This window comes from Sinohyriopsis cumingii, chromosome 12 (assembly GCF_028554795.1).
Source record: "Sinohyriopsis cumingii isolate HCF-2022 chromosome 12, ASM2855479v2, whole genome shotgun sequence".
Taxonomy (NCBI): domain Eukaryota; kingdom Metazoa; phylum Mollusca; class Bivalvia; order Unionida; family Unionidae; genus Sinohyriopsis; species Sinohyriopsis cumingii.
In genome coordinates, this window is record NC_142972.1 from 36,022,006 (window position 1) to 36,050,001 (window position 27,996).

The 27,996-nt window shown below is 34.0% G+C and overlaps 1 protein-coding gene across 1 annotated transcript; it reads right to left on the reverse strand.

Moving 5' to 3' along the window:
- Nucleotides 1–102: 102 nt before the first annotated feature.
- On the reverse strand, nt 103–27,881 carry LOC149786255 (uncharacterized protein C3orf26 homolog). The gene is made up of 6 exons (XM_089976646.1): nt 27,837–27,881; nt 19,524–19,633; nt 17,824–17,956; nt 13,391–13,559; nt 10,191–10,254; nt 103–234 (listed from the first exon to the last, which is right to left on the reverse strand). The coding sequence occupies exons 1-6, from the start codon at nt 27,871–27,873 to the stop codon at nt 118–120; spliced, it is 630 nt and encodes a 209-aa protein (XP_089832772.1). The 5' UTR covers nt 27,874–27,881; the 3' UTR covers nt 103–117.
- Between the last annotated feature and the right edge of the window lie 115 nt (nt 27,882–27,996).

A 27,996-nucleotide genomic window follows, 5' to 3' on the forward strand; every position in this document is an offset into this window, starting at 1 on the left:
AGACTCTCTGCCTGACTCTTTCCCCCCATTTGTCATCACCCATGGGTACATTTGCTCAAAATTCACCCTCAACTTGTTAAGCAAAACAAATTTCAAGATAAAAAGTACAAAATATTGTTACGGCATGCTTCCATACAAATCCTTACCACTTTTTAAAAGGGCCAAAACTCTGTTTGGTGTCCCTATTCCAACAAGGCATACTGCTTTCTTGAGGAACTTCTGCTGTTCTTCTAGCTGTGATGAAAATAAATCAGTAAATATAATAAAAAAATTATATTTAAAAGAATTTTTGAGTAATAAAAGTACAAGAGCTCTTGATAGTGTGTCCCTGCTTGAAGTATCTGGTCAGGGACTCTAGGCTTCCAAAACTGGTTTAGGAATTTTTATATAAGTCGGCCTCTCAGGTTTAGGAGATATTTGATCTCTGCCTTCCATTTTCAAAATTACAAGGGGCCCTGAGTGGCTGAGTGGTCTAAATTGCTCACTGCTATGGATCACTGCCATCTCACCACTGTCTGTGTGGGTTCGAGTCTCAGGTTCAGCCTATGCGGGTATGTGAGAAAGCTTGCCAGTAGCTTCTCGTGGGTCGGTGGTTCTTTCTGGGGTTTTCCCTGGTTCTTCTTCCACCATTAATACTGGCCGCCATGTATAGCCTATCTTGTGCTGAAAAATGGTGTTAAACCCCATAACAACAACAAAAATAATCAAAATTACAATAAAAAGTTCTCAACACCAGTAGAGAGCTAATTTGCTGACTTTTTCCATACAATGAATAATTCCAATTTGCTCTTTGATGAAGTGTTTTTTGATCTTACATTTTTAGAAACATGACAAGGAAGGACAGTATGTTATTCTTAAGATGTTTTTAAATTCAATCAAAAACATACACTCTCTTTAGATATATATAACTATTAAGTTTAGAGATCTTTTTACTAGTAAAGACATTAAAATAAAGATCCAGAAATACATTGTTTAACCAATGAAACAGCTTCACTGTTCTACTGTGTGTAGCAGTAAAATAAAAACACTGATTTTGTGTGTAAATGGATAAGCAATGATATAAATTTGTGTTAGATCATTCATATGTAATAGGAAAAGTCTCTGTTTTGGGATCATTCATGCTTAACAAGTCCCTGAATTTTTGTTCTCTGCCTACCACGGTGAAGTCATAAAAATTCACAATCATGAAATCTATTACCTTTAAGATTAAGCAGCAAAATTATTGAGCAGACATCACAAGTAACTAATATGCATTGACCGGACTTAAAAAGCATTAAGGACTCACGGTACTAATTCCACTCCAATGGTAAACATATGGAAACACTGTCATATTCAAAATTCAATAACTTAAAATTTATGGGTGCTGATAATGACACCTATAATTTTTCGTGCACATCTAACCTTGGTGCAAGCTTATGTGTGGAGAACACCATATGACCCGCGGCAATTTGTTTACATACATGTGCATGAAACACGTGTTATTGATTCTGCACCAAATGAATCAGGTGCTACTTTCAGTATTGAGTACTCCTGAGTCGAGCCTGTAAAAATGCTAAAATTGCATCAGTAGAAATTTGTCAATATTTTTTTTACATTACATATAGGACAAGCTCTCAAAAGATATTTTTCCTAAAATTTTAATTTTCATTATTAACCAATTATGGACCACCAAACCTGTAAATACTCTATCATTTCTTCACCCATTTCTAGACTGGTTCACAGTTCTTCCGTATAATTAGTACCGTGTGTCCTATAACCAGATTTAATTTTTTTTGAAAAAGTTGTATTTTACTCCTTGATATTAGAGCATAATTGTAAGAAAGAATTGGCCATGCTTGTGCATGGATAATAGTGCAATAGCATTTTATGTGATACCAATATCTATAGTTAAATTGCATCCGCATCACATGTTGCTGTGTTGTATTGTACTTATTAATGGCTTATTCTTGTTATTAAAATAATTGTTTTCTGCCTTTGTATCTTCATGTTATCTTTCTATGGCATGCATGCTACACAAAAGAAACACAAGCATGCTGACATCAGCAAGTATGACATCACAGGGTATCAAATTACATGACGCATTGTATTTTCATCTCTCACTGGTATAAGACAAGTTTTAAATGTTTTAAATTTCAAAATTGCATTTCTTTTCTTGCTGACTCTCACAGAAATAAGATACAGTGCATCCCTATTCACATCAATCAAACAAAACAAATAAGTGTGCCACATGACAGGTCAAAATGATAAGAGGCCATTGCCCTTTTGTGACTAAAACAAATATACACACCCATGAAGCATCAAGAGATGCTGACATTCCAAACTTATTTAAACTATCATCACATGTGATTCATGACCCCCAAATGTTAATAAAAAGGTATAAAAGCCAAGGAAGAGTTCCATAAGCTTTATTATACTGAATAATTAAATAACATAGTGCTACTTTTTAGTATAAAACTATGGGGAAGGGTGAATAAGCAAAGAATAGACAGAGTAATTTCTTCAAGCCTGGTAATGTTCCCCACAACGGGGGTGGGGGGGAATGTGTATCAACCCAAATAACACATCAGCATGAGGTATGTTACATAAGGACAGCAAGAGACAAATTTGAAAAAGCTATCCAAAGTTCCTATAATGCTGACATTGATGTTGGAGACAGAAAGTGTTTGCACAAACTGTTATGACTCAAGCTATTAAGTATGCTGGAGGTGGAGAAATGTGTGAAAAACTTTGCTATGCCAAGACAAGTTCATGTCTCTATGCAATATGCAGACACTGATAAAAATTGTCACTGAATACACTACTTGTTAAATTTAAGTAATAGAATTGAATTGCATATTCAAGTTGTCTAATGCATAAATATATACCTACATTTACCCAAAGCTCATAAAAAGTTAAGAAAAAGTCTCAAAATCATTACTGTGGCTACTTTCCACTATAAGCAGTGTTAAATTACTTACTTTTTAATATAAAGCTGAAAAAATGCATACATTATTGAACAAAAGAGAAACAAAGCAAACATTGCAATCACTCAATTACAGTCAAAGGGGAGGTAATACACCTTGATTTGGCAAACCAAATAGCAAGCTCTAATTTACAGCTAAATGATTCCTTACTATTGCTTGATGGTAAGAACAGAGCAATGTAGGTTTAATAAATAGCTTTTGTTTCAAATATGAAACCATATTTCTGACATGAAGCTTGTTTTCATTTATTCACAACAACATATATGGTGAACAAAACCCATATCACTTAGTGCACGCAGTAATCAAATGCTGAGATTTGGAATAATGTGTTCTGAGACCACAAGTTGCAACACCCTGAGTATAAAGGTTTTCTATCATGGGACTTGGTACATGAAGAAAAAAGAGATCTGGTTTGGTGGGAGAGAGCAGTATGTTCACCATGCAGTTTTACATCAAGAATGTTTCAACTGTATGAAGGGAGGTTGGGGAAGAAAAACTGCCTGTGTAAAGAATGCAATACAGATAGGACTTTTGCAGACTTATATTAGGAATGAAGGGTTGAAAACTATTATTTTAAGTGAAAATGTCCCTCCCTGCTCCCTCAACAAAAGGAATGCAGAAAAGTTCCAATACTGTTTGCCCAAAAATGTAATGTACCAATATGAGAAACATGCTGAACATAGAATAGGTGACAAGGAGTTTAATTCTAGGATAAGAAATAAGACCGGTATAATTGATATTCAATGTGACTCGACATATAATAATTCAATTTACAGGTTGAGGCAATGCAGCATGTGCAGTTTTGTGCACAGTCCTTATTTTTACAATGTTCTCTGCTTTGATCTGCTGAGTGTGTCTCTAAAGTTAAATGATCAGTACTGATACATAAGTGATTGTGACATAAGTGGCTTACATATAAAATCTACCCCACCCCACCCCATTTTGGGGAATTATTGCATGTGTTAAATGGTATTTAACCATACAGGCCAATCTATGGGTACCATCATATGAAATTCTGCCATCAGGCCATACTGGGCTCTTTTCCCTATGGCCTGAGCTATTTACTTCCACTCTCCAGTGTATAAAACCATCCCCATCTGTCTTTTGTATAGAATTTTTCTCCAAAATCACATGCAAACCATGATAAAAAGACTCCATTATCACTGTCATATGTAAAAACCACCAAATTGATACCCTGGATGCACGTGGTAACCATGGAAACAACAAGCTCCTATTATGGTATAGGTCGCATATAGGACTCACGGTACTAATTCCACTCCAATGGTAAAAATATGGAAACACTGTCATATTCAAAATTCAATAACTTAAAATTTATGGGTGCTGATAATGACACCTATAATTTTTCGTGCACTCTAACCTTGGTGCAAGCTTATGTGTGGAAAACACCATATGACCCACGGCAATTTGTTTACATACATGTGCATGAAACACGTGTTATTGATTCTGCACCAAATGAATCAGGTGCTACTTTCAGTATTGAGTACTCCTGAGTCGAGCCTGTAAAAATGCTAAAATTGCATCAGTAGAAATTTGTCAATATTTTTTTTACATTACATATAGGACAAGCTCTCAAAAGATATTTTTCCTAAAATTTTAATTTTCATTATTAACCAATTATGGACCACCAAACCTGTAAATACTCTATCATTTCTTCACCCATTTCTAGACTGGTTCACAGTTCTTCCGTATAATTAGTACCGTGTGTCCTATAACCAGATTTAATTTTTTTTGAAAAAGTTGTATTTTACTCCTTGATATTAGAGCATAATTGTAAGAAAGAATTGGCCATGCTTGTGCATGGATAATAGTGCAATAGCATTTTATGTGATACCAATATCTATAGTTAAATTGCATCCGCATCACATGTTGCTGTGTTGTATTGTACTTATTAATGGCTTATTCTTGTTATTAAAATAATTGTTTTCTGCCTTTGTATCTTCATGTTATCTTTCTATGGCATGCATGCTACACAAAAGAAACACAAGCATGCTGACATCAGCAAGTATGACATCACAGGGTATCAAATTACATGACGCATTGTATTTTCATCTCTCACTGGTATAAGACAAGTTTTAAATGTTTTAAATTTCAAAATTGCATTTCTTTTCTTGCTGACTCTCACAGAAATAAGATACAGTGCATCCCTATTCACATCAATCAAACAAAACAAATAAGTGTGCCACATGACAGGTCAAAATGATAAGAGGCCATTGCCCTTTTGTGACTAAAACAAATACACACACCCATGAAGCATCAAGAGATGCTGACATTCCAAACTTATTTAAACTATCATCACATGTGATTCATGACCCCCAAATGTTAATAAAAAGGTATAAAAGCCAAGGAAGAGTTCCATAAGCTTTATTATACTGAATAATTAAATAACATAGTGCTACTTTTTAGTATAAAACTATGGGGAAGGGTGAATAAGCAAAGAATAGACAGAGTAATTTCTTCAAGCCTGGTAATGTTCCCCACAACGGGGGTGGGGGGGAATGTGTATCAACCCAAATAACACATCAGCATGAGGTATGTTACATAAGGACAGCAAGAGACAAATTTGAAAAAGCTATCCAAAGTTCCTATAATGCTGACATTGATGTTGGAGACAGAAAGTGTTTGTACAAACTGTTATGACTCAAGCTATTAAGTATGCTGGAGGTGGAGAAATGTGTGAAAAACTTTGCTATGCCAAGACAAGTTCATGTCTCTATGCAATATGCAGACACTGATAAAAATTGTCACTGAATACACTACTTGTTAAATTTAAGTAATAGAATTGAATTGCATATTCAAGTTGTCTAATGCATAAATATATACCTACATTTACCCAAAGCTCATAAAAAGTTAAGAAAAAGTCTCAAAATCATTACTGTGGCTACTTTCCACTATAAGCAGTGTTAAATTACTTACTTTTTAATATAAAGCTGAAAAAATGCATACATTATTGAACAAAAGAGAAACAAAGCAAACATTGCAATCACTCAATTACAGTCAAAGGGGAGGTAATACACCTTGATTTGGCAAACCAAATAGCAAGCTCTAATTTACAGCTAAATGATTCCTTACTATTACTTGATGGTAAGAACAGAGCAATGTAGGTTTAATAAATAGCTTTTGTTTCAAATATGAAACCATATTTCTGACATGAAGCTTGTTTTCATTTATTCACAACAACATATATGGTGAACAAAACCCATATCACTTAGTGCACGCAGTAACCAAATGCTGAGATTTGGAATAATGTGTTGTGAGACCACAAGTTGCAACACCCTGAGTATAAAGGTTTTCTATCATGGGACTTGGTACATGAAGAAAAAAGAGATCTGGTTTGGTGGGAGAGAGCAGTATGTTCACCATGCAGTTTTACATCAAGAATGTTTCAACTGTATGAAGGGAGGTTGGGGAAGAAAAACTGCCTGTGTAAAGAATGCAATACAGATAGGACTTTTGCAGACTTATATTAGGAATGAAGGGTTGAAAACTATTATTTTAAGTGAAAATGTCCCTCCCTGCTCCCTCAACAAAAGGAATGCAGAAAAGTTCCAATACTGTTTGCCCAAAAATGTAATGTACCAATATGAGAAACATGCTGAACATAGAATAGGTGTCAAGGAGTTTAATTCTAGGATAAGAAATAAGACCGGTATAATTGATATTCAATGTGACTCGACATATAATAATTCAATTTACAGGTTGAGGCAATGCAGCATGTGCAGTTTTGTGCACAGTCCTTATTTTTACAATGTTCTCTGCTTTGATCTGCTGAGTGTGTCTCTAAAGTTAAATGATCAGTACTGATACATAAGTGATTGTGACATAAGTGGCTTACATATAAAATCTACCCCACCCCACCCCATTTTGGGGAATTATTGCATGTGTTAAATGGTATTTAACCATACAGGCCAATCTATGGGTACCATCATATGAAATTCTGCCATCAGGCCATACTGGGCTCTTTTCCCTATGGCCTGAGCTATCTACTTCCACTCTCCAGTGTATAAAACCATCCCCATCTGTCTTTTGTATAGAATTTTTCTCCAAAATCACATGCAAACCATGATAAAAAGACTCCATTATCACTGTCATATGTAAAAACCACCAAATTGATACCCTGGATGCACGTGGTAACCATGGAAACAACAAGCTCCTATTATGGTATAGGTCGCATATAGGACTCACGGTACTAATTCCACTCCAATGGTAAACATATGGAAACACTGTCATATTCAAAATTCAATAACTTAAAATTTATGGGTGCTGATAATGACACCTATAATTTTTCGTGCACATCTAACCTTGGTGCAAGCTTATGTGTGGAGAACACCATATGACCCGCGGCAATTTGTTTACATACATGTGCATGAAACACGTGTTATTGATTCTGCACCAAATGAATCAGGTGCTACTTTCAGTATTGAGTACTCCTGAGTCGAGCCTGTAAAAATGCTAAAATTGCATCAGTAGAAATTTGTCAATATTTTTTTTACATTACATATAGGACAAGCTCTCAAAAGATATTTTTCCTAAAATTTTAATTTTCATTATTAACCAATTATGGACCACCAAACCTGTAAATACTCTATCATTTCTTCACCCATTTCTAGACTGGTTCACAGTTCTTCCGTATAATTAGTACCGTGTGTCCTTAAAAGAAAATTGCAGAAAAGATGCATAAAAAACCTACCCACTGACCAGTGATCTTAACCATGAAGATGTGTGTGTGATTTGGATTTTAAATGTAGCTTTAACAATTTTCTAGTTATATCACTTCAATATCTGTAGTGTGGTAGTTATAGTGATGTCTAGCACTGGGGCATCATGTTGCCGACATGTAGCATTATGTCCCACCCAGTTACATTATTCTGTCTCCAGGCTGACCAGTCCTAACACTAACCTCTAAATGCTGAGCATCAAGTGAGGCAGCTGCTAGTACTGTTTTTATGTCTTTGGTATGACTTGGCCAAGGTTCAAACCTGCAACCTGCCACACCCGAGGTAGATGCTCTAAGCATTTATGCAAACAGATCAGTCTGACTTTGAAGATAAGACTTCAAGTGTGCAATGCATCTTCTAGTGACAATATATAAGTTTATCAAGCATTATTATCTTAAACAGCTGTCAAGTTAGAAAGCATCAGGGCAAATATGACACTTAAAAACTTAAAACATTGTCCTGTGACCTTAATCTTGAAGATAAGACCTCAAATGTGCAATGCCGCTTCTAGTGACAATATATAAGGGTACCAAGCATCATCTACTTGTCTTAAACAGCTGTCAAGTTAGAAAGCATAAGGGCAAATGTGACACTCAAAAACTTAAAATACTGACCTGTGATCTGGACCTTGAAAACAGGCCCCCCACCCCCATGTCATAAGCAATACACTTTTCAGCAAACATTTACGCCAAGTTTCATATCTTCATCTCAAATGGGTCTCAGATAACAGATGGAAAGTAAAGTGTAAGAGAAACACTTAGCATATATCACCAAGGTAATGACCATAAGATAAGACCCAAATGTTGTATACAACACACCTGTTAATGATCACTGGTCGGCTTGGTGTCAGGATATTGTGACTGAGTGGGACATGATGCCCCAGCGTCAGACATCACTGTAAACTGCCACACTGCAGACATTGTAGCAATGGGACTCAAATTGTTAAAGCTACATTAAAATTCCCAAAACATACATGCTGACATTGTAATGATGATGAATAAGTAAAACAAGTTTCGTCCCATGATCTCAAATGGCTTTCTCATTATAGAGCTGAACAGTAAATGTGATGGAAAAAATAAAAAATAAAAAAATTATTCATAAGTGACCTTGACCTTGATGATAAGAATCCAACCTCCAATGTTGTACATGACACACCTCCGAATGTTACTAATGTATACCAAGTTTCATCACTTAATCTCAAATGTCTTTAAATTACAGCTTGGACCAGAAAGTGTGATGAAAAGTGTGCACACTGAGCTGTGATCATGACCCTGAAGACAGGACCCCCGACGTGGTACACAACATTTTCTTTTGATGACATGCAAATATACGAAGTTTAATTCCTTAATCTCAAAGGTAGTGTGGAAAGAAAAGTGTGACAGTCACATATCTGGACAGAGACAATGACAGTACCCAGACTTTTTGAAGAAAAGAACAACACAAACATGGATATGCCATGGCCAGTAGAGCAAAATTTTGATAATATCGCACACATGCGTGCATGAATCTAACAACATCACATAAGACTTGCTCAAATCTGGCATAAAGACTAATTTTACCTTCAACCACACAAACTTATAACCCAAAACACTACGAGTTTTCAATCTTTCCTAACTGAGACAGCTCTGCATGTCCTTTACTATTCATTATGAAAAATCTTGTTCACCAGATCTTAGTCAGGTTCTGATTAACTGACATTGATCTTAACTTTAAAGTTTTGAAACAGGTGAAAGTAAAATTGCACATTAGAGTGTTTTGGATAAAGTGTTTCTCAAGAGACATTACATAAAAACTGAAATGTGTCGATACAGCATGAAAATACTTATCAATATGATTTAGTTTAAAAAAATGCAGTACTCTCAGTAAGTAGGGAATACATTTAGAACAGGACAGTCCAAACTTTTTCGGAGGTGGGGGGCCAAAACAAATAGAATACTTCAGGTTGCAGACCACATGAGCTAGAACAGTTCATTATCACTAATTATGTATGTTAATTAAAATGCACATTTTTATAAAGACTATCTACATCACCTTGGGTCACTCAATGGGAAAGATTGGGCCACATGCAGCCTGCAGTTTGGACATGCCTGATTTAAAGGGAACACGCATTTTACTTTTTTAAAATTTATTACATTCAAGTGAAAATGTTTAATTACACAAAAGTGTAGATTCAACTTCCAGTCAGGTTCAACAAACTGCAACAAAATATCACATACAAAAATTGCACATAAAAGAATTATTGACAAGAAGAATTGCTGATATATATGAATGATATTATACTGACGCTGCACAGAATATAAACTGTACCCGAAAAAATGGCACTGAAGGAGGTTTGGTCCAGATACACTGTAGTAAAAAAAACCCACAAGTTTCTGCTATTTCCCATGAACACAAGCAATTAAAAATCCTAAATCTCAATTACCATTTTTCATGCACCATTAAAATTCTAAACTAGAAATCACACATATCATGGTACAAACATCATACATACCTTCATATGTTTTGCAAACAACTTTGCACATCTGCAGTCCTCTCCTTTAAATACCTCTATCTGTCTACAAGACAAAATTAAAACATTAATGTTTCATCAAAGTGAATTCATTTACGTCATTTTTCACTAAATTTTATCCACATCCTAACTACTAGTATTAGGTGGCATAGTTGGATAATATTCTAATCACACAATTCAATTGATGATATAAAACTGTTTATACAGGCCACTTAAGGAAATGCTAATTTGTGTTCCCAATGCACTGGTTTTTATCTTCAGGTGAATTATATTAGATTAAAAGAAGGGGACAGATAAGTGTTTTTTTAACAAGTGTTTTATATAAAGGTGTCCACAAAGGCAAGTGTCACAATATCTTACTTTCCCTTATGAACCATCTAGCTATTTCTTGGAAAACCTAGAAACATTATTATTCTGCCTTATCTGTCAAACTTGGAAATAAGCTTAAAAATAATTTTAGAAATACATTTAAATTTGACTGCTTTGAAATTTGCTACTTATGGAGTGTACCAAAAACAATGTAATGGAAAAGGTTGATAATATTCGGATTGTCACAGTCTCCTTTTGTTGCAGTACTGTAACTGAAATTCACAGGGTGTATGCTGCCAAATTTGCATTTGTGTTAGGCATAATAACACAAATGCCTGACTTTAAATATCTGCAAATGGGGCAGACAGATAAATTAGCGGCATATAAGGGATGAAAATATATACTGCATATCCTGATTTGACTTAGGAAAAGGTACCCATAAATCCATTCAGTCTTAAACTCATCCTCCAGAAAGCACAAAAAATACATAAATTTGACTGCCTTGCAATTATGTGTGATTGGAATTTATTAAAGTGAATTGCTGCATGTCACACTTTTTCTTATATCTCCTTGTAATGATGTCTTGAAAACTTATTCAAATGATGTGTTTTTGACACTTTGCAAAGCATGAACAAAGATTCTGATCTTGAACAATATTCAATAAACTACATGATTTTCTCATGTGCAAGATTTTTGGAACATTTAGAAAGGAAGCCATTTTTGTAAAATCACTTGTGCTAAATTATGCAATTACAAAAAATATATTGCCATTCATAACTATTCTAGACGAAAATGCAATGGATGTGTTAAAGCACTTTTGTTTAATTATATATGGGCGGTAACCCAGATTTATATATGTTAACCAGTCCAAATATAACTTTATCAGTGAGTGATGAGGTCTCAAACAAAAAGCCTCATAACACCTATATGCTAAATTCTGGATTATCTATCAGTAATTCACAAAACATTTTGGATTGTCACGGGTACAATATAGGAGGCTAATCTGTGGGATTTGTGCCTCTGAAAAGCAACTAAAGTTCAAAATTATTAATTCAGCCATACAGTGTTGCTTCTATCAGCACAATAGGTAAAGTACTATGTCAATAAACAGCTTTTAATCTAACTGAAGTCAGATAAAGCAGCACAAAGATACAGAAGAGAAAGGTAATATTACTTATACTTCTCTTTCCTTTCTCAATTATTTTGAAAGTGATGCAAGCATTGTGCAACTGATCAACCATAATCTGATCAACTGAACAACAGATCAACCATATTTTGATCAACTACAAGTAACATGCAACTGATCATCCATAATCTAATCAACCATAATCAATGTGCAACTAATCAACCATATTCTGATCAACCATAATCAATGTGTAACTAATCAACCATAATCAATGTACAGCTAATCAACCATATTCTGATCAACCATAACCAATGTGTAACAAATCAACCATAATCAATGTACAACTAATCAACCATATTCTGATCAACCATAATCAATGTGTAACTAATCAACCATATTCTGATCAACTGAACAACTGATCAACCATATTTTGATCAACCACAAGTAACATGCAACTGATCAACCATAACCAATGTGTAACTATTCAGCCATAATCGGGGCCCCGAGTGGCCAAGTGGTCTAAAGCGCTCTCCGTTACGGATCACTGCCATCTCACCTCTATCTGCGTGGGATCGAGCCTAGGATTCGGCCAATGTGGGTATGTGAGAAAGCTTGCCAGTAGCTTCTCATGGGTCGGTGGTTCTTCACGGGGTTTTCCCGGGTTCTTCCTCCACCATTAATACTGGTCACCATGCATAGCCTATCGTGTGCTGAAATATGGCATTAAACCCCACAACAACAACAACAACATCAGCCATAATCAATGTGTAACTATTCAGCCATAATCAATGTGCAACTAATCAACCATATTCTGAACAACTATTAGCAATGTTCCACTGATCAATCAGTCAGATCAAATGTAAGCAATGTGCACCTGATCAACCATAATCTGATCAACTGGAAGTAACATTCAACTGATTAACCATAATCTAATCAGCCATAAGCATCATGCAGATCATCAACCATACTCTGATCAACTATTAGCAATATTCAACTGATCAATCAGTCAGATCAAATATAAGCAATGTGCATCTGATCAACCATAATCTGATCAACTGGAAGTAACATCCAACTGATCAACCATAAACTGATCAACTGGAAGTAACATCCAAATGATCAACCATAAACTGATCAACTGGAAGTAACATCCAACTGATCAACCATAAACTGACCAACTGGAAGTAACATCCAACTGATCAACCCATAAACTGATCAACTGGAAGTAACATCCAACTGATCAACCATAAACTGATCAACTGGAAGTAACATCCAACTGATCAACCATAAACTGATCAACTGGAAGTAACATCCAACTGATCAACCATAAACTGATCAACTGGAAGTAACATTCAACTGATCAACCATAAACTGATCAACTGGAAGTAACATTCAACTGATCAACCATAAACTGATCAACTGGAAGTAACAATCATCTGATCAATCATAAACTGATCAACTGGAAGTAAGATTCAACTGATTAACCATAATCTATTCAGCCATAAGCATCATGCAAATCATCAACAATATTCGGATCAATTATAAACAATATGCAACTGATCAATCACAATCTGATCTACAGTGAGCAATGTGCAACTGACTGACCATAATCTGATCAATTGTGTCCTCTTATAAAATAATGATGAGCTATTGGAAGTGAGGCTAATCCTAAACTGAACCCTGTTGTCAATATGTTCAATTTACTGGCCTGACAAAATATTTTATGATCCTAATATATGATTTACAGTACCTGTTCAACTGCACTGCACGTAAGGCAGATGATGTTAATACAAGCAGAACTGGAGACCCTGGGCTGGTAGAGGCATCTCTTTTCATTTTCTTCCACTTTGGTAGGATTGATTTTAAATAGGCTACAGCAAAACCCTGTGAAGAGTTGTTTTGACTGTAAAAATGATCATCTGCAATTCAAAAAAAATTGTCATTTTATCAGTATAAATTTCACAATAGGAAAAGAAACCATGAATCTGTCACATCCTATATCTATCAAGACTTTTTTTCAGACAGAATTTATCAAGAACAGACTTTAGTGAAACCATCTTAATTCTAGAATGAGTAATGAAAGTATATCTAATAATCTTCAATTTGAGAAATACCATAATATTCTTGTGATAGAACCACCCCAGGGTATACAGAGTATATGTGAATTTGTTTAAGAACAATTAGGCTGTAGAGGAAGTAATGCTGCATATATAGGCTTTGACAACTCCACAAGTAGGCCTAAGACTTCACAACTAACTTTAAACATGCCAGCTGGTGTTATGCACAGCAATTAAGACATAGGACTCTTGATGAATTTGTTTAAATTTTAAATATCAATTAATTATTTGCAATTCATAACTGAAGTTTAAAAAAATGAAAATACATGTATGTATATATATATATATATCTGCTTTCTGATCAACTGACTTGGAAGCAACATATTTAATCTGTTGTAACCATTTAAATTTCAAAAAGGGAGGCAATTTGTGAAGGCAGGCTTGATCAAACTGTAGTTATGTCTTGAGCATACAGCACTCTCTATTATAACATGGTTTCTGTTATAGGGCAAATATGATCATGAATCCCGTTCTGTTCAGTAGTAGTAAAATTATATTATAATTACAGTTGCATCAGGTGACAAACAAAAGGAAGATTTCCACTGGTCAGAACATAATCAGGTGATCAGACCCAATTGTGTTTATTTCTGTATAAACTGTACAGAGAACTACTTTATACTAACTTCTATAAATAGATTCACACTCAAAGTAACTAATGTAAACACTGAAAAACACTGCATGACTTTAAAATGAAATAAAAATGGTGGGTTTACATTTTATTTCGAAAATAGAATAAATTGATATGACAGAAACAAATAACTCATCTGTTTTTCTGAATATAAGTAATTCTTTATTTGAGGGATGTTCAATTTAAACATACATGGTATCCAGGGAAGGTAGTTTTAAAAAAATATATGCAGGGTACTTTAATTTCATATAGATCATATTAAAATGATAAGAAAATTCTAAATTGCATCTATGGGTGAGTACCCAGCATCAAAAGTGCCTTCCCTGGGTCCCAGGTATGTTTTATAGGAACAGCCCTGACTAGATTTGAAAAAGAAAAGCTAGGAAACTCAAAATCTGCCAAGAACACAGGGGCTACAGCACTTTCACTGCAGCTTGTTACAAATGAATTTAAAACTATAGGTAAATGGATATAGGGATTGGAAGGAGGGGGGTTAATTACTAACATTATAGCAATTGGATTCACAGTCCTACAATGTAAGACACCAAACTTAATAGTTACAATGTGGGGTGGGTGGGAGATGCACTACCCCCCTTGTAACTGTGAGTGTTGATGTGTTGCACTGTTTGACTTTTGGATGCCCATCACTATAACCATTTACTGATAGTCTTAATTTCATTTGTAAGTAGCCCATGTAGGTAAACTAAACTGTTAATCAACACGAAAATATATATAAAGACGTGAAAATTGGTTACTCAAGTGTCTGGAAAATAACAATCCACAAGTCACAATGAACTCATGATAACATCAAATCCATGAGTTATTTTTATGTCAAAAATGAACAAATCCTTTGCTTTCAATACTGAATTTCTTTTTCTATAAATAGCTATGTAGCAGATGCCTCAACAAGAATTCATATGCTTCAACAGTGTCTAAAACTGATAGGAAATATCTTTACAAAAACAAAATAACAATAAAAAATAAATAAAATGATAAATAATTGTAAATTATAAGAGTTTAATGTTTTTTTCCCCAAGTTTATCATAGTATAAACTGTCGGTTGCCAACTCACACAGCTTTGGGCATAATTTGCTGTGTGATTTGGCAACTGACAGTATATAACATGATAAACTCAGGAAAACTAAACTTTGACATACACTTCATTATAAGGCAAGGTACTCTATGGTTCCAATGTGTATCACTAAAATGTAGGAGTACTCAGGGTTAGACAAATTCACTTAATTGATACACAGGACAAGCTCAAAACTGGCTCAGGCAAGCTCAAATCTGCATGGTATATTGCCCATGGGCAAGTAAAAAACAAAGATGTTGAGAGGTTGTGCTCAGTTCAGAATGCTTTATGTTCTGCAACTATTATATTCTGCAATCTTGCCACAGTACTTATATCAGCACATTTTTCTGGCATGTATCTGTACTTCATGTTAATCTCATAAATTCCCCCAGTTTCAATTAAAAAGATCATGCCTTGATTTCACATGATATAGTCAAAATCTGTCACTTCCACTTTGTAGTCTGTGTGCATTTGTGATTTGGATTTTTAACATAGTTTTAACAATAATTCAGTCATATCGCTACAATGTCTGCAGTCTAGGAGTTTATAGTGATATCTAGCACTGGGGTATCATGCCGCAGACATGAAGCATGATGTCCCACCCAGTCACGTTATCTTAACCATAGGCTCCCCCTTCCTAACACTAACCTGTTAATGCTGAACACTTAGTGAGGCAGCTGTTAGTACCATTTTTATAAGTCTCTGGTACCGCTTGGCTAGGGTTTGAACTAGTGACCTCCCACATCTGAGCAGACACTCTAACCACTAAGCCATTGGAGCTGTTTCTGATCAGTATGCACGCTAATGAAACTGCCTGAATGAGATTCTAGTCCAATGAAATGTGTCAAACTTGCCGACTTTCCAAAGCCAACTTGTCAGATATTGTTTTGTGTGTGTTTTGCCAATTATAAATTGTCATATCAATCTGTACTATTATCATCTTTTTATAACTTTAATTATTGACATAAGCTTCTAATGTGTGAAAAAAGAAAAAAAGAAAACAACGAAAACAAAACCAGCTGCTGATTTGTAAAATAAATATAAGTTTTAAGAATACATCCCAATGTTTATTTTACATATTTGTTTACTTTTGTTGCAATATTTATCCTGTCATAATTTTGGTTATGTTCAAACCTCGCAAGGGAATGTTCTGTGATTCACTAAATATCAGATATAGGATATTTTGCAGTAGTTCACAGAAAGTGTTGGAGAATGTACATCATCAACAGTGTTGTATTTATACAATTTTAATCTGACAGAAATGTAAAATTTGCAGACAAACTATATTTTTAGATTTATTGCTGTTGTAGTTATATTTTTATTTATTGTAAATTCAATGCTGTCTTTGCATTTGACACATTTGCTATTTTACTGAAGTACATTGTTAAATAAGCTAATATATGAAAGCAATACTTCTCCCCTTTTAACCTTTTCAAAAATGGAAACTATTACTTTGGTAAAGGTATTTCTATTTCATTTCAAACAAACAAAATATAAGGGCAACAAAATAGAAAAAGACATTAATGCAAAATGATATGATGATAGCTACAATGCAAATGTAAATGTAATGCAAATAAAATGAATTTCAAACGCTTTTGAAATGCAAATGAAGCACAAACTAAATGCAAACAAAGTACAGATTTGGTAAAACTACCCATTTCGGGTCTGCATACCATACCCCTTTATCTCTTGCGGAAAAAAATATGGGTACATCTCAAACAAATTATTGTTTATTGTACGTACATACTGTATATGGCAAAATTTTGGAGTTGTTAAATCCTCCTGATATTCATGACCTTGTCTAAATTAGAAAAATGTTTAAACAATTAAAAAATACTAATAGAAATTCCCATTAACAGTAGAAGAAAAAGGAAGACCAATAGATTAGCTTATAAAAATCAAATGTATTTTTTTTACTCAAATAACTAGATATTAATAAAGTCCATCATCAAATTTCATTACTATTAACATTGTTTGAGTGAATTTGGTACATTTTAGTCTTTCTTTAGTGAATTCTTTCAAATTTGGGAAAGAGAGACTAATCAGGTTGTACTGTCAATCAAAAAGAGTGAACATTAGAAAATCCACTATTCTGTGGTAGTTTAGGGTCATTGGAAACACAAGGTAAAGTGCATTCATGAAGTCTAAATCTGAGGAGACACCAAAAAGCTTCCAGGAAAACCAGAACTAAAATTATTGATGATATTTAATGAAAAGTGAAAATTACTATTTTTTAAACAACTTCACTCAACTGAAGTTCATCCAACTCTACTGAAGAAAGCTTTCCTTCAAAGAATCCAGGAAAACCAGAAATAAAATTATTGATGATATTTAATGAAAAGTGAAAATTACTATTTTTTAAACACCTTTACTCAACTGAAGTTCATCCAACTCTACTTGAGAAAGCTTTCCTTCAAAGAATCTCTCCAAAGCAGCCTTAACATCTGATGGTGTAGCAGGAGTGTCTCCTTTTTCTTTCAGTTCTTGGGTGATAGTGTGCTTAAAAAAGGACATAAAGAGCAATTAATAAATGAAATCAATTAAATTTCTCTGAATAGGTTTGTTCATAACTTTGGTTAACTTCATTAATAACATGAGGTGACGTGGTAAGATAGTAGAGCTCATCTGAATGCAGGTACTTAGAAACATATACTTTGCTTCATGAATAGCACAGGCATTGTGAAAAAGTGACTTTGATCTTTGTGACACTCTCATGATGTACACACATACCAAGTTTTATCACAATAAAGGCAAGAATTTTAGATAGAGTAATCAAGGTGAAAAAGGTATTTGAGTAGAAACTTCATTTATTCAACTCAAAAGATCTGGTTTATCAGAAACAACTGTCTGTCTGTATGTATAATGTATGTGTATTGTTACATATATTTAATTGTTTGTTAGCTTTTACATTTTTTAAATTCTATTACATGCTATTATAATGTAACTTTGTTTACTGGGTTTGATATTGTCTATAATAGAGTTCAGTTCTGATTGATTTTTTTAATATTTTTGATGCAAACAACTAAAAATAGAGACATTGTATCTAATGCTGACCTAGTTCCTGACCTTGATTCAGAAACAGTGGCAGTTCTGGTAAACAACTATTTTTTAAATTTTTATTCTTTCCCAGTGCAAGAACCACTGATTTTTCAGTTATGGCTATACTGGGAGTAAATGATGTTTGGCATGTAAAAAGCTTCTATTTTGTTTTAGAAAGGTGACCATGTGACCCTCATGCAGGAATCTGTTTGGGTCTCAAGTTAGTCTTATGCCTAATGTTTTGTACAGAAATAGTCAGTAGGCTTTAAACTTTTGACACATTAAGTTGTGTTGTTGTGACCAGTTTGGGGTGAGATTTTATTTTCTTCAAATTATTGGATTTGAAGTGATTATTTTCCCTGGAAATACCAGTGCTCTAAATTAATTTATAAAAAGTTATACAGAATTAAAAAACTGGAATAATATTTTCTGTGATTCAACAAGAGACTGTTGACACTACAGCACTTCGCATGTTACAACATACATCATTGTCTTCCATTTTGGATTTCATCGGGATTCGAATTCAGTTGCATTCATGTCTTTTTATTACTAGGACTTCTATTTTTTTTAAATTCTTGGTTTATTTTTGGATTTGATTTGTAAAACTGTAAATTCTTTTTTCTCATTTTTCACTTGATGTTCCAGGCAAATAAATTATTTGTTAAATTTTACAAAGCTTGTTGTCTTCACTTTTTTCCTGTTACTTTTTGTAAGAGCCTAGACTCAGTATGTATGTATGTATGTATGTATTTATGTATGTATGTGATCAATTTAATGGCACATCAGCAAAACTGTGGCTTCACAGTACCAAATGAAAGTTAAGTTCATAAGAATATAAAAAAAATGTGCAGACCACTTATTTTTCCTTTTTTTGCTGCAGAATTTCTTCATATAAATGAGACCTAAAAAAGACTCAAAATGAACCACATTCCACAAGGGTGGAAAACTATGAAATGAACATTCTTCTTAGACTACACATAAACATATGTATGCACCTGATAGTCTCTTATTGTAATTCTTTTAGTACCTTCTTTTTCCTTTTCTTCTTCTTCTTTTCCATCCCAATACCAGTATCTTGCAACAGTGTCTGGTCTGCTTCTGATTTTTCATCTTCACTGTCACCTGTCTTTACTTCCCCTTAATTTGAAAGAAAAAATACAATATATACTAATTGATGTATCATCATTTGCAGGGAAGATTTAACAACATAAAACACAACTTAATAATAATAATAATAATAATAATAATAATAGTAATAATAATAATAATAATTTTTTTTAATGAGGGTAACTAACTTCATTACAAAACAGAAATAATCTACCTTTAGGCCATCAAAGATGTATGATAGACATGTACAGAGTGAAATCAATCTCTACCCATCTCCCACATACATATTCACATACATTAGTCATGTACATAGAAATTACAGATGAATATATGTTCATTATACATTTAAGTTGTAAATACACTAACAGATGAAGTTCACTATCAGTGTTCACTAGTCAAAGTGAAACTCTTGCATAACACATACTTACAAATACTTTTATACAAAAATGTAGCTGGAGGTGGATAGGCCATATAGCATTAATTAAGATTCAGATTTCTTCATATGACAACCCACTTTCCAGCCTCGTTAAAACAGTCCCAAGATAGAATTGAAAATTTATGATTTTAGTAGTTGTCCACGTACCCATAATAGTGCCATATACATTTCGATATTTTTTCTTTGCTATTTTTTCTTGTATTCTACAAGAATGAGTGATGCAATAAAATAACCTTGTCCTTAAAATACAGTGCTTATTAATTCCACAACATAGCATTATCCCATATGTTTCTGACCAACCAATTTTTACTTTTAGACTAAATCATTATTCACATAACAGTTACACTTTAATTTTTATGAACTGTATAACTTCCTTCTTTTATGTGTCCAACAAATTATGAAAAGAAACAGTCTAATGAAGACATACTTCAAAGACACAGTAATGTCCACCATTATTACCCCTTGCCAGGTTCACTTACCATTTCAAACTGATTTTATGAAGAAAATAATACAAGCACAGAGGCTTAAATCTTCAAAATATATGATCAGAAAGTGCTTTCACCAATTCTATCCATACAACACAAAACTATTCTTTACATTTAGATGATTTAGTTTACTAACAATATGCTCTCCAGTCAATCCTGTGGGACAAATACCCCAAATTTTAAATGCTTTTCACATCAGTTTGTTATGAATCAATAGTCAAGTATCCCATCTTCTATAAAATATTTGTTGGAAGATAACTTAAGTTTTCCTTCCAAATACAGCTTGTCATGAACTTGAAACTTATATAACAGGATGGACAAATTAGATATTTAACTGATAATTTCATTTCTTATATGGATAATAATTAATATAATTCCATTACAACTAGAGGTCCCCGAGTGGCAGAGTGGTCTAAAGTGCTCTCCGTTATGGATCACTGCCATCTTACCTCTGTCTGCATGGGTTCTAGTCTCGGATTCAGCCAATGTGGGTATGTGAGAAAGCCTGCCAGTAGCTTTTCGTGGGTCGGTGGTTCTTTCTGGGGTTTTCCTGGGTTCTTCCTCAACCATTAATACTGGCCGCCATGTATAGCCTATCGTGTGCTGAAAAATGGGGTTAAACCCTACAACAACAACAACAACCACTACAACTACATAATGAATAAAAGCAGCATCAGCAGCAGCATCAATGTAGTTAAGATGAATATAAAATATGTCTTTTCATCATGTATTCATAATCCATCAAGTAACAACTGCAAACATTAGGGATTTACAAATATTCTCATGCAAAAAATTTCTTAATATTTTTTAAGCTGTTAGTGACTATTTGCAATTAGCACAAAACAACAAAAGATACATCATTGTTTCATGTTCCATTAAATTGGTATTAAAACTTTATTAGGGTAGAAAATAAAACCCATCTAACAAGGACTGACAAACAAAATTTATTTCCCTACTTAAAATTCATAAAATATTAGGCAGCCAGTGATTGAGAGATTTGGTACTGGAAGTAGCTACACCATATCTGTTGATAATATTTTGTATTCAGCTTCTTCATTGCCCCTTAATTTGCCAACTTGAAAAATCTGGCTGCCTATGGTAATTCAGATGCAATCTAAAAACATCAATATTTATGTAAAATGTATTAACTACTTATTATGTTGAGTCTGTAAAGTATTAGTATAAGTGTACTTTAAAATATTTATATAGTCATAGATTTATATTTTGTTGCATTATTTTAATTTGCAATAGACAATGTTGATTCTTTATGCACCTCTTGGCTTTAATGTATGCTAAGTGGCATGCCAACTTGCTAAGGGAGACTTCTAAACTAAGCACTTGATGTCACAGGAAACATTTTGGTCCTTACTGTTGATCTGATACTGCTGTTGCTATAAAGTCGCTTGACAGTACTCAATGTAAATTTTTTCAAAATCTTATTTTAAGCACAAGCAATGTTATATTGTGTAACTTTCCAAGATAAAAATAAAGAATCACATTACTATGACTGCCAATTCTGTTCCATAAATGTTACACAAGATGCACATGTTAATTAGATGTAATCAAATTATACACAATTTTTAACTGGATATGCAGTATTTAATTAGGTGTATATGAGTGCCAGCTTAAAAAACAAGAATCATGAAACGGTAATCAAGTTTTATGACTGCAATACTATCAATGTCACATGATTATGCACACAGCTTGGTCAGACATATAAATTTTGATTGTACTGCAAAAAGACCAAATGTCAATATTAATGCAATGTTCAGGCATCTCAATAGGAAAATTTGGTATAGAATTTAATTTATGTTTATTAACATTACAGTTGTTTATGCACAACAACATAACATGAATGAACACTTCTAGTCCGTAAATCTTATGTGAGGCTGGTTTTCGATGTGAATTATAAACGACAGTTTCAAGAGTACTAGCATAATGCTGTTGTTTCCTTGCTGAATTCTTCCATTTTACTGGTCATCACATAATTTGTAATTAAAGATAAACAATTTACATTAAGTTTATAGAATTCTCTTACTTTGTCATATATCATGTAACTTACTGATTCATGTAACATCCTTCCGCACATCTTTAGCAAACACCCTGATCAACTGTAAACAACCTCTGCTTGGTTCCATGATGGTTTTTGACAACATAATAGCAAGAGTGCTGTGTTCAAACTGAATACCATGTGCAACTGTTAAAGTTTGTAATGTTTTTGGAAATGACAGAGGAAATTAATAATTAACAAAAACAGATTTTATGTCAAAACTGTCTTTGTTATCATAGTAGCACACGAACATATATAATAAGTAATATTTATGAGCAATTAAAGTCCGAAGTGCTTTCACATCCTCCTTTCAACAAACAATAGTATCTGACAGTAGAGTGTAAACACAGCCATAACATTCGCTATGTCGTTAATTTGTTGACAGGCAAGATACAACTTCTGAAATAAATTTAAAGGTGGTGTAGGTGAATTCCAACTTTTCAAAATGCCGGTGTGCACTGGCCCAGCAAACAAAATAAATGTCATAATATTTAATATGGCATGGAAAGGATCAGACAAAACTTGGACTATTACACATAGTATCCCCTTCCATTACAATGCAAGTTTATGATGATACCTGTTGTATTTGTTATGCACATTAATAGTTTTACAGTAATTTTCAGAACTCATCAATGACGCTTTTCAACTAATTTAGATCACTGTATAATATCTTGGTATTTCTTTGTTGTCACTCAAATGGCTAAATAATCTAGCACTAAAACAAACTGCCATCAATGGTAATGCTTTGCTGATTGCTATTAATTTAATTGATTCTCAAAATGAAATGAGACTAAAAGAAACAATCTATGCATTACTTACTATGAAAAATTCCCTTCCACGGTTTCATAAAAAGATACATAAATTTTTAGTCACTGTTGGTACATGAAGTGTCTATTCACATGGATGCCGTGTGGATACTTTAGAAAATACTATTCACACAGCCACCCTGTTGCCAGAACAGAAAAACTATCCGCATGGCAATAAGTAAATGCATTATGGATGAGTCACACTGCCACCCTGCAGCCAGAACAGAAAAACTATTTGCATGACAATAAATAAATGCAATATGGATGAGTCAGAAATATTCCAATTATTGTTTCCAAATTTAAATAAAAAACAAAAAGCTGATTAAAAAAATATCTGCTGCAGAGAGGAATCCCAACCATTCCATCCCCATGAAACTTCTAAATAAAGGGTCTCATGTTGTGTTATGTGACAATTTCGAAAGAAGAATCTGGATTAGTTACATAAAATGATGTTCTTGAATATTATGATTTAACTGTGTTAAAGCTACTTTTACTTCCAAAACCAATAACTAAACTTACAGGATTATTCTTTGTCACTCATTACTACTTAAGACAATCATTCCTCGCAAATCACCATGGTAAGTCACAAGTGTAACACATAAGAATATGGAGAATGTATGCTCTATTGTGTTCTTACTTTCGTGACCATCCAGTTACGATGAATGGGCAGTTTACTAGAGATGTCAAAATTGTAGGAAACTTCTACTGGGTACCTGTCAATCCTAAATATGGGTTACCCGATCAAAGGGAAATTTTAATAAATGTGAACCTGAATGGCTTTATTATAGGTTCACACATGCCAAACCCAAAGAGATGTATAAGTGTATTAAACTAATATAAGTGGCAAAAAGGTGTAATCTGAGCATAAAAAGAACAATCTATATATTATATGCCATAATTTAAGAAAACTGTATAAAAAAATGCACATTTCATTTTGCAACTTACCTGGAACTGCAGTTAAATTTTTTGCGACAGATCGGCTAAATTCATGTGGATTTGTAGTTAGTACAAAAGTAATGACACAAAAGAAATTGATAAATTATTTTATTAGGGTTCATACAGCTAATATATGACAAAATTCAAGGACTTTTAAGGACTTTATTTTGATTTTCAAGGAGTCTTATATCTGAACTCACCATAGATATCTACATTTGGAACAACCTTCAAACTGACTTGTGACTCAAGTAACTGCATTTTCCTCTCTCAATAAAGTTCACTAACATAGGTACAATAAACAAAAAGTCAAACTAACAAAAAGTTCATTAACAAATTCTTCCTCTGTACTTAATTTCTCTTCAACTCCTTGATCTTAGCATCCAGCTTATCACAAAGACCATCATAAATTTCAAATTTCTCCTCAGCTCCTTTTCTATTAGCATTGGCCTGTGCAAGAAGTTGCCACTTTAGTGTCTATTCTGCTTTTAAAGACAGTTCATCTGCTTTCTTCACAAGTATTTCATAATCTAATCTGGCCTGCTTTTTTCTTCTTTTCTGATCTTCAATGTCATCAAAAACATGCTTTCTTTTCCTCTGCCCCGACTCAGGCTGCTTCTTTTCCCTCTCCTTCTCTAAATAATTTTCATACTTCTGTCTTGCTTAAGCTGCACTTACAAGAAGCTGATTGGTGATTGGAGCATTCAGTATTCCTCCCACATTTCTAACATGATCACATATGATCCTCTGTGCAACCACTCTTTGCCTCTTCAAATTTTCACACTATACTTCCTTGTTCACAGAAAAGCCATGTTCTACTGTTGCTTGTCCATGGGAGAGGGTCAACAGGAGCTTAACAATCCCCAGCAGCTTCCCATACCTAGCATCTGTCATGTGCTATACAAAAAGTTTGTCCAGCCTATCCTTGTATGGATCAAAGCCTGCAAGCTTATAAGTACCAATAATTAATATACTGTCAAGAAAGTCATTATATTGTTGCAGGATGACTTCATCAAGCACAATGATTCTTTTTGTTGCAATAATCAAATCATAAGTTTGTCTGGCCATTTCCCTTGGACAAAATGATACCATATTTCTGACCAAAGAAAAATAAGTGATTGGGGATTTCACAGTAATCTTGTTCAACATTTCAATCACAAATGCCATACATTCCATTCTGAATTCCATTACTTCCTTTTCACTTGTGGTTGCACTTCTCAACTTTTCTTCAGCTAGTAAACTGATGTCCACCTTCTTGTATGTCAAAAGATTTGTCTTCTCTAAATCTATCCTAGCAACTTCTCTGGTGTGGTTGCCCGGTCAAAAACTTCAGGCTTGACAACTTTCTGCATCAAGCATTTGATAACTAGTCAAGTCATCCACCATAAAAGGCACCATGGGCTTATCTATTTGGTAGGTAGCCAAGAAAGGCTGCAATATGGTTGCAATGAAACAAAAGAACTCCAGCTTTGCTCTGATTAGCTTGTCCTTCACTGCTCGACTCAATGTCTCAGACATGTCTTGATTTTGTCTGTTTTTATTCCAAAATAATCCAAACTCATTGCTGATACTGATGCTTCACTTTTCCAGTGTTCTGCACCTTTATAGTGTGATTTAAGGGCACTCTCACCCATAGCCCCGATGTCTATAACTTTGTTGCACACACAACACAAAGCTTTGTGTCTGTCCTGGGTCTCCTTGACCCACTTACAGGAACCTTTCCATTCACGATTAAAAATACACTTCCCTGGCATCATTTTCATGTAGAAACCAAGGCCACAAAGTGTGAAGCAAGAAATAAAAAGCAGCCATATTGCCATTCCCACAACACTGTTAAATGGAAATCTTGAGTAATCTCCCTTTCCTTAGTTACCGACCAAGCCACAGAAAGTATAAGGCATATAGTCCATCGGACATTTTCTTCAATTTTTCTACCAAGGTATCTTTTGCAAAAAAAATTTTGGTCTTTAATTTTCTTACAAATTCAAGCAGTTTTTAAGGATTTTTACTTATTTTCAAGCACTTTTTAAGGCCTTTTTCCCAATGACATTAAAAATTAACACTTTTCAAGAGGATTTTCATAAAATAAGCACTTTTCATCTAGCAGTTGAAAATTCAAGCATTTTTCAAATCTGTGCGAACCCTGTTTATGCATAACATTCACTTTAACTAGTCTATACATCTTCATTAACTTTTGCAAATAGTCGTACAGTCCACAAATGATGACTGTTGTATTACATCACTATCAAATTTTTTAAAGTACTATTGATTTGTCTTTTTCTGGATGCAACATGTTTTTATGTTTAACAAAATTCCCCTCTCTAACATTTTTCTGCCATATAACATCCATCAGTCACATCAATAAAACACGTTTACTGCTATATCTGGTGCCATTTATTTTCAATTTAGACTGGTCTATTATAAATGTATATCAAAATAGAATGATTACGTGACACGTGTTTCACACTAAAGAAACGTGTATGTTTTCTTGGAGCTGTTTCATTTCATACTATAAAGGGAAAATAAGGAATTTAGAGGTATAATGATGAACACAGGGATTCATATAATTGTTTCCAATTTATTGATAGTCATATATGTATTGTAAAATACAAAAATAAGAGTTAAAATGGTTTATTATGTAATTTTCCTTTGGTCAATGAAAGGGCAGTCTTCCATTCAGCGAGTTGCACCTGGCATATTAAATGGGTGCAATCAGGACAATGTTGAGCAGTAGCATAGAAAATGGACTAGCATTCCTTAAAAGTATGATAGTAAGTCAAACTTTGGACAGGCATGCACAGTTGAATGCCTGAGCTAAACATCAGTACCAAATTTATTATGCTATGCAAAATCAAGCTTGAAATATCAACACTGAATATTAAATAGGTCACGAAAGAAGAGATGTGTCCTGGTTTGTATTATTATTATATAGTACATGTATAACAAGTAAATTGTAAGCAACGATACGAGCCCTATGACGATGAATAAATGTGCACAAGATGCGAGCCTCAAACTGTAATCGTTATTCTGTGTCTCCATCTGAACATGGAAACTTTTCTTTAAAGGGGTACCCGTTTGTCCATTTTATTTCCCGAGTTATTATCAACAGGCAAATACCCGAGTACTGGCTGGCATTTTCGTACACAAGCCTTGTGAGCAAATAATCTCTTGAAAAAAGAAACGGAAGCTCAGGTACATGGCAGACATACGAACAGCTGCTTCAAGTAAATTATGCAACATGCGGCCGTGCGAACAGTCTTTTCAAAAGTGGTCACACGACGGCCGTGCGAGTAATCTTTCTAAGAGTGACCACACGGCGGCCGTACGAATAGCCTCTATCGACGCCCAAACACGAGGTTCACGAAATTAAGTACCCTCAGTCAATTAGGTAAAACATCCTTCATTAGACAAATTTAAATTGGCTAAACTGTGTTTGAAATGCTGATAGTGTATGGGGTAATTGTCTTTGAGCGATTTTTATGTAGACGGTGGGAATACAATTCAAATGTAACTAAAATAACACCTTGTAACCACCACTCATTTTCTAAGTCATCCGCCATACTTGCAATTGTGTACTAATAGCCATATATTCGTAAATTTTGCTAATTGAGATAAAGGAAATATTTTCTGCATTAAACTCAAATTGTTCTTCTACGGATTTATTTGCATTTATTTAAATGTAC

Excerpts from the sequence above, each read along its gene's own strand:
- LOC149786255 (XM_089976646.1), bottom strand. The coding sequence starts at position 27,873 with ATGGCGGATGACTTAGAAAATGAGTGGTGGTTACAAG. Across the intron at positions 13,560-17,823 it reads TGAACTTCAGTTGAGTAAAG|ATGATCATTTTTACAGTCAA; the intron begins GTGTTTAAAAAA and ends TTTGAATTGCAG. Across the intron at positions 10,255-13,390 it reads CGTGCAGTGCAGTTGAACAG|ACAGATAGAGGTATTTAAAG; the intron begins GTACTGTAAATC and ends TTTGTCTTGTAG.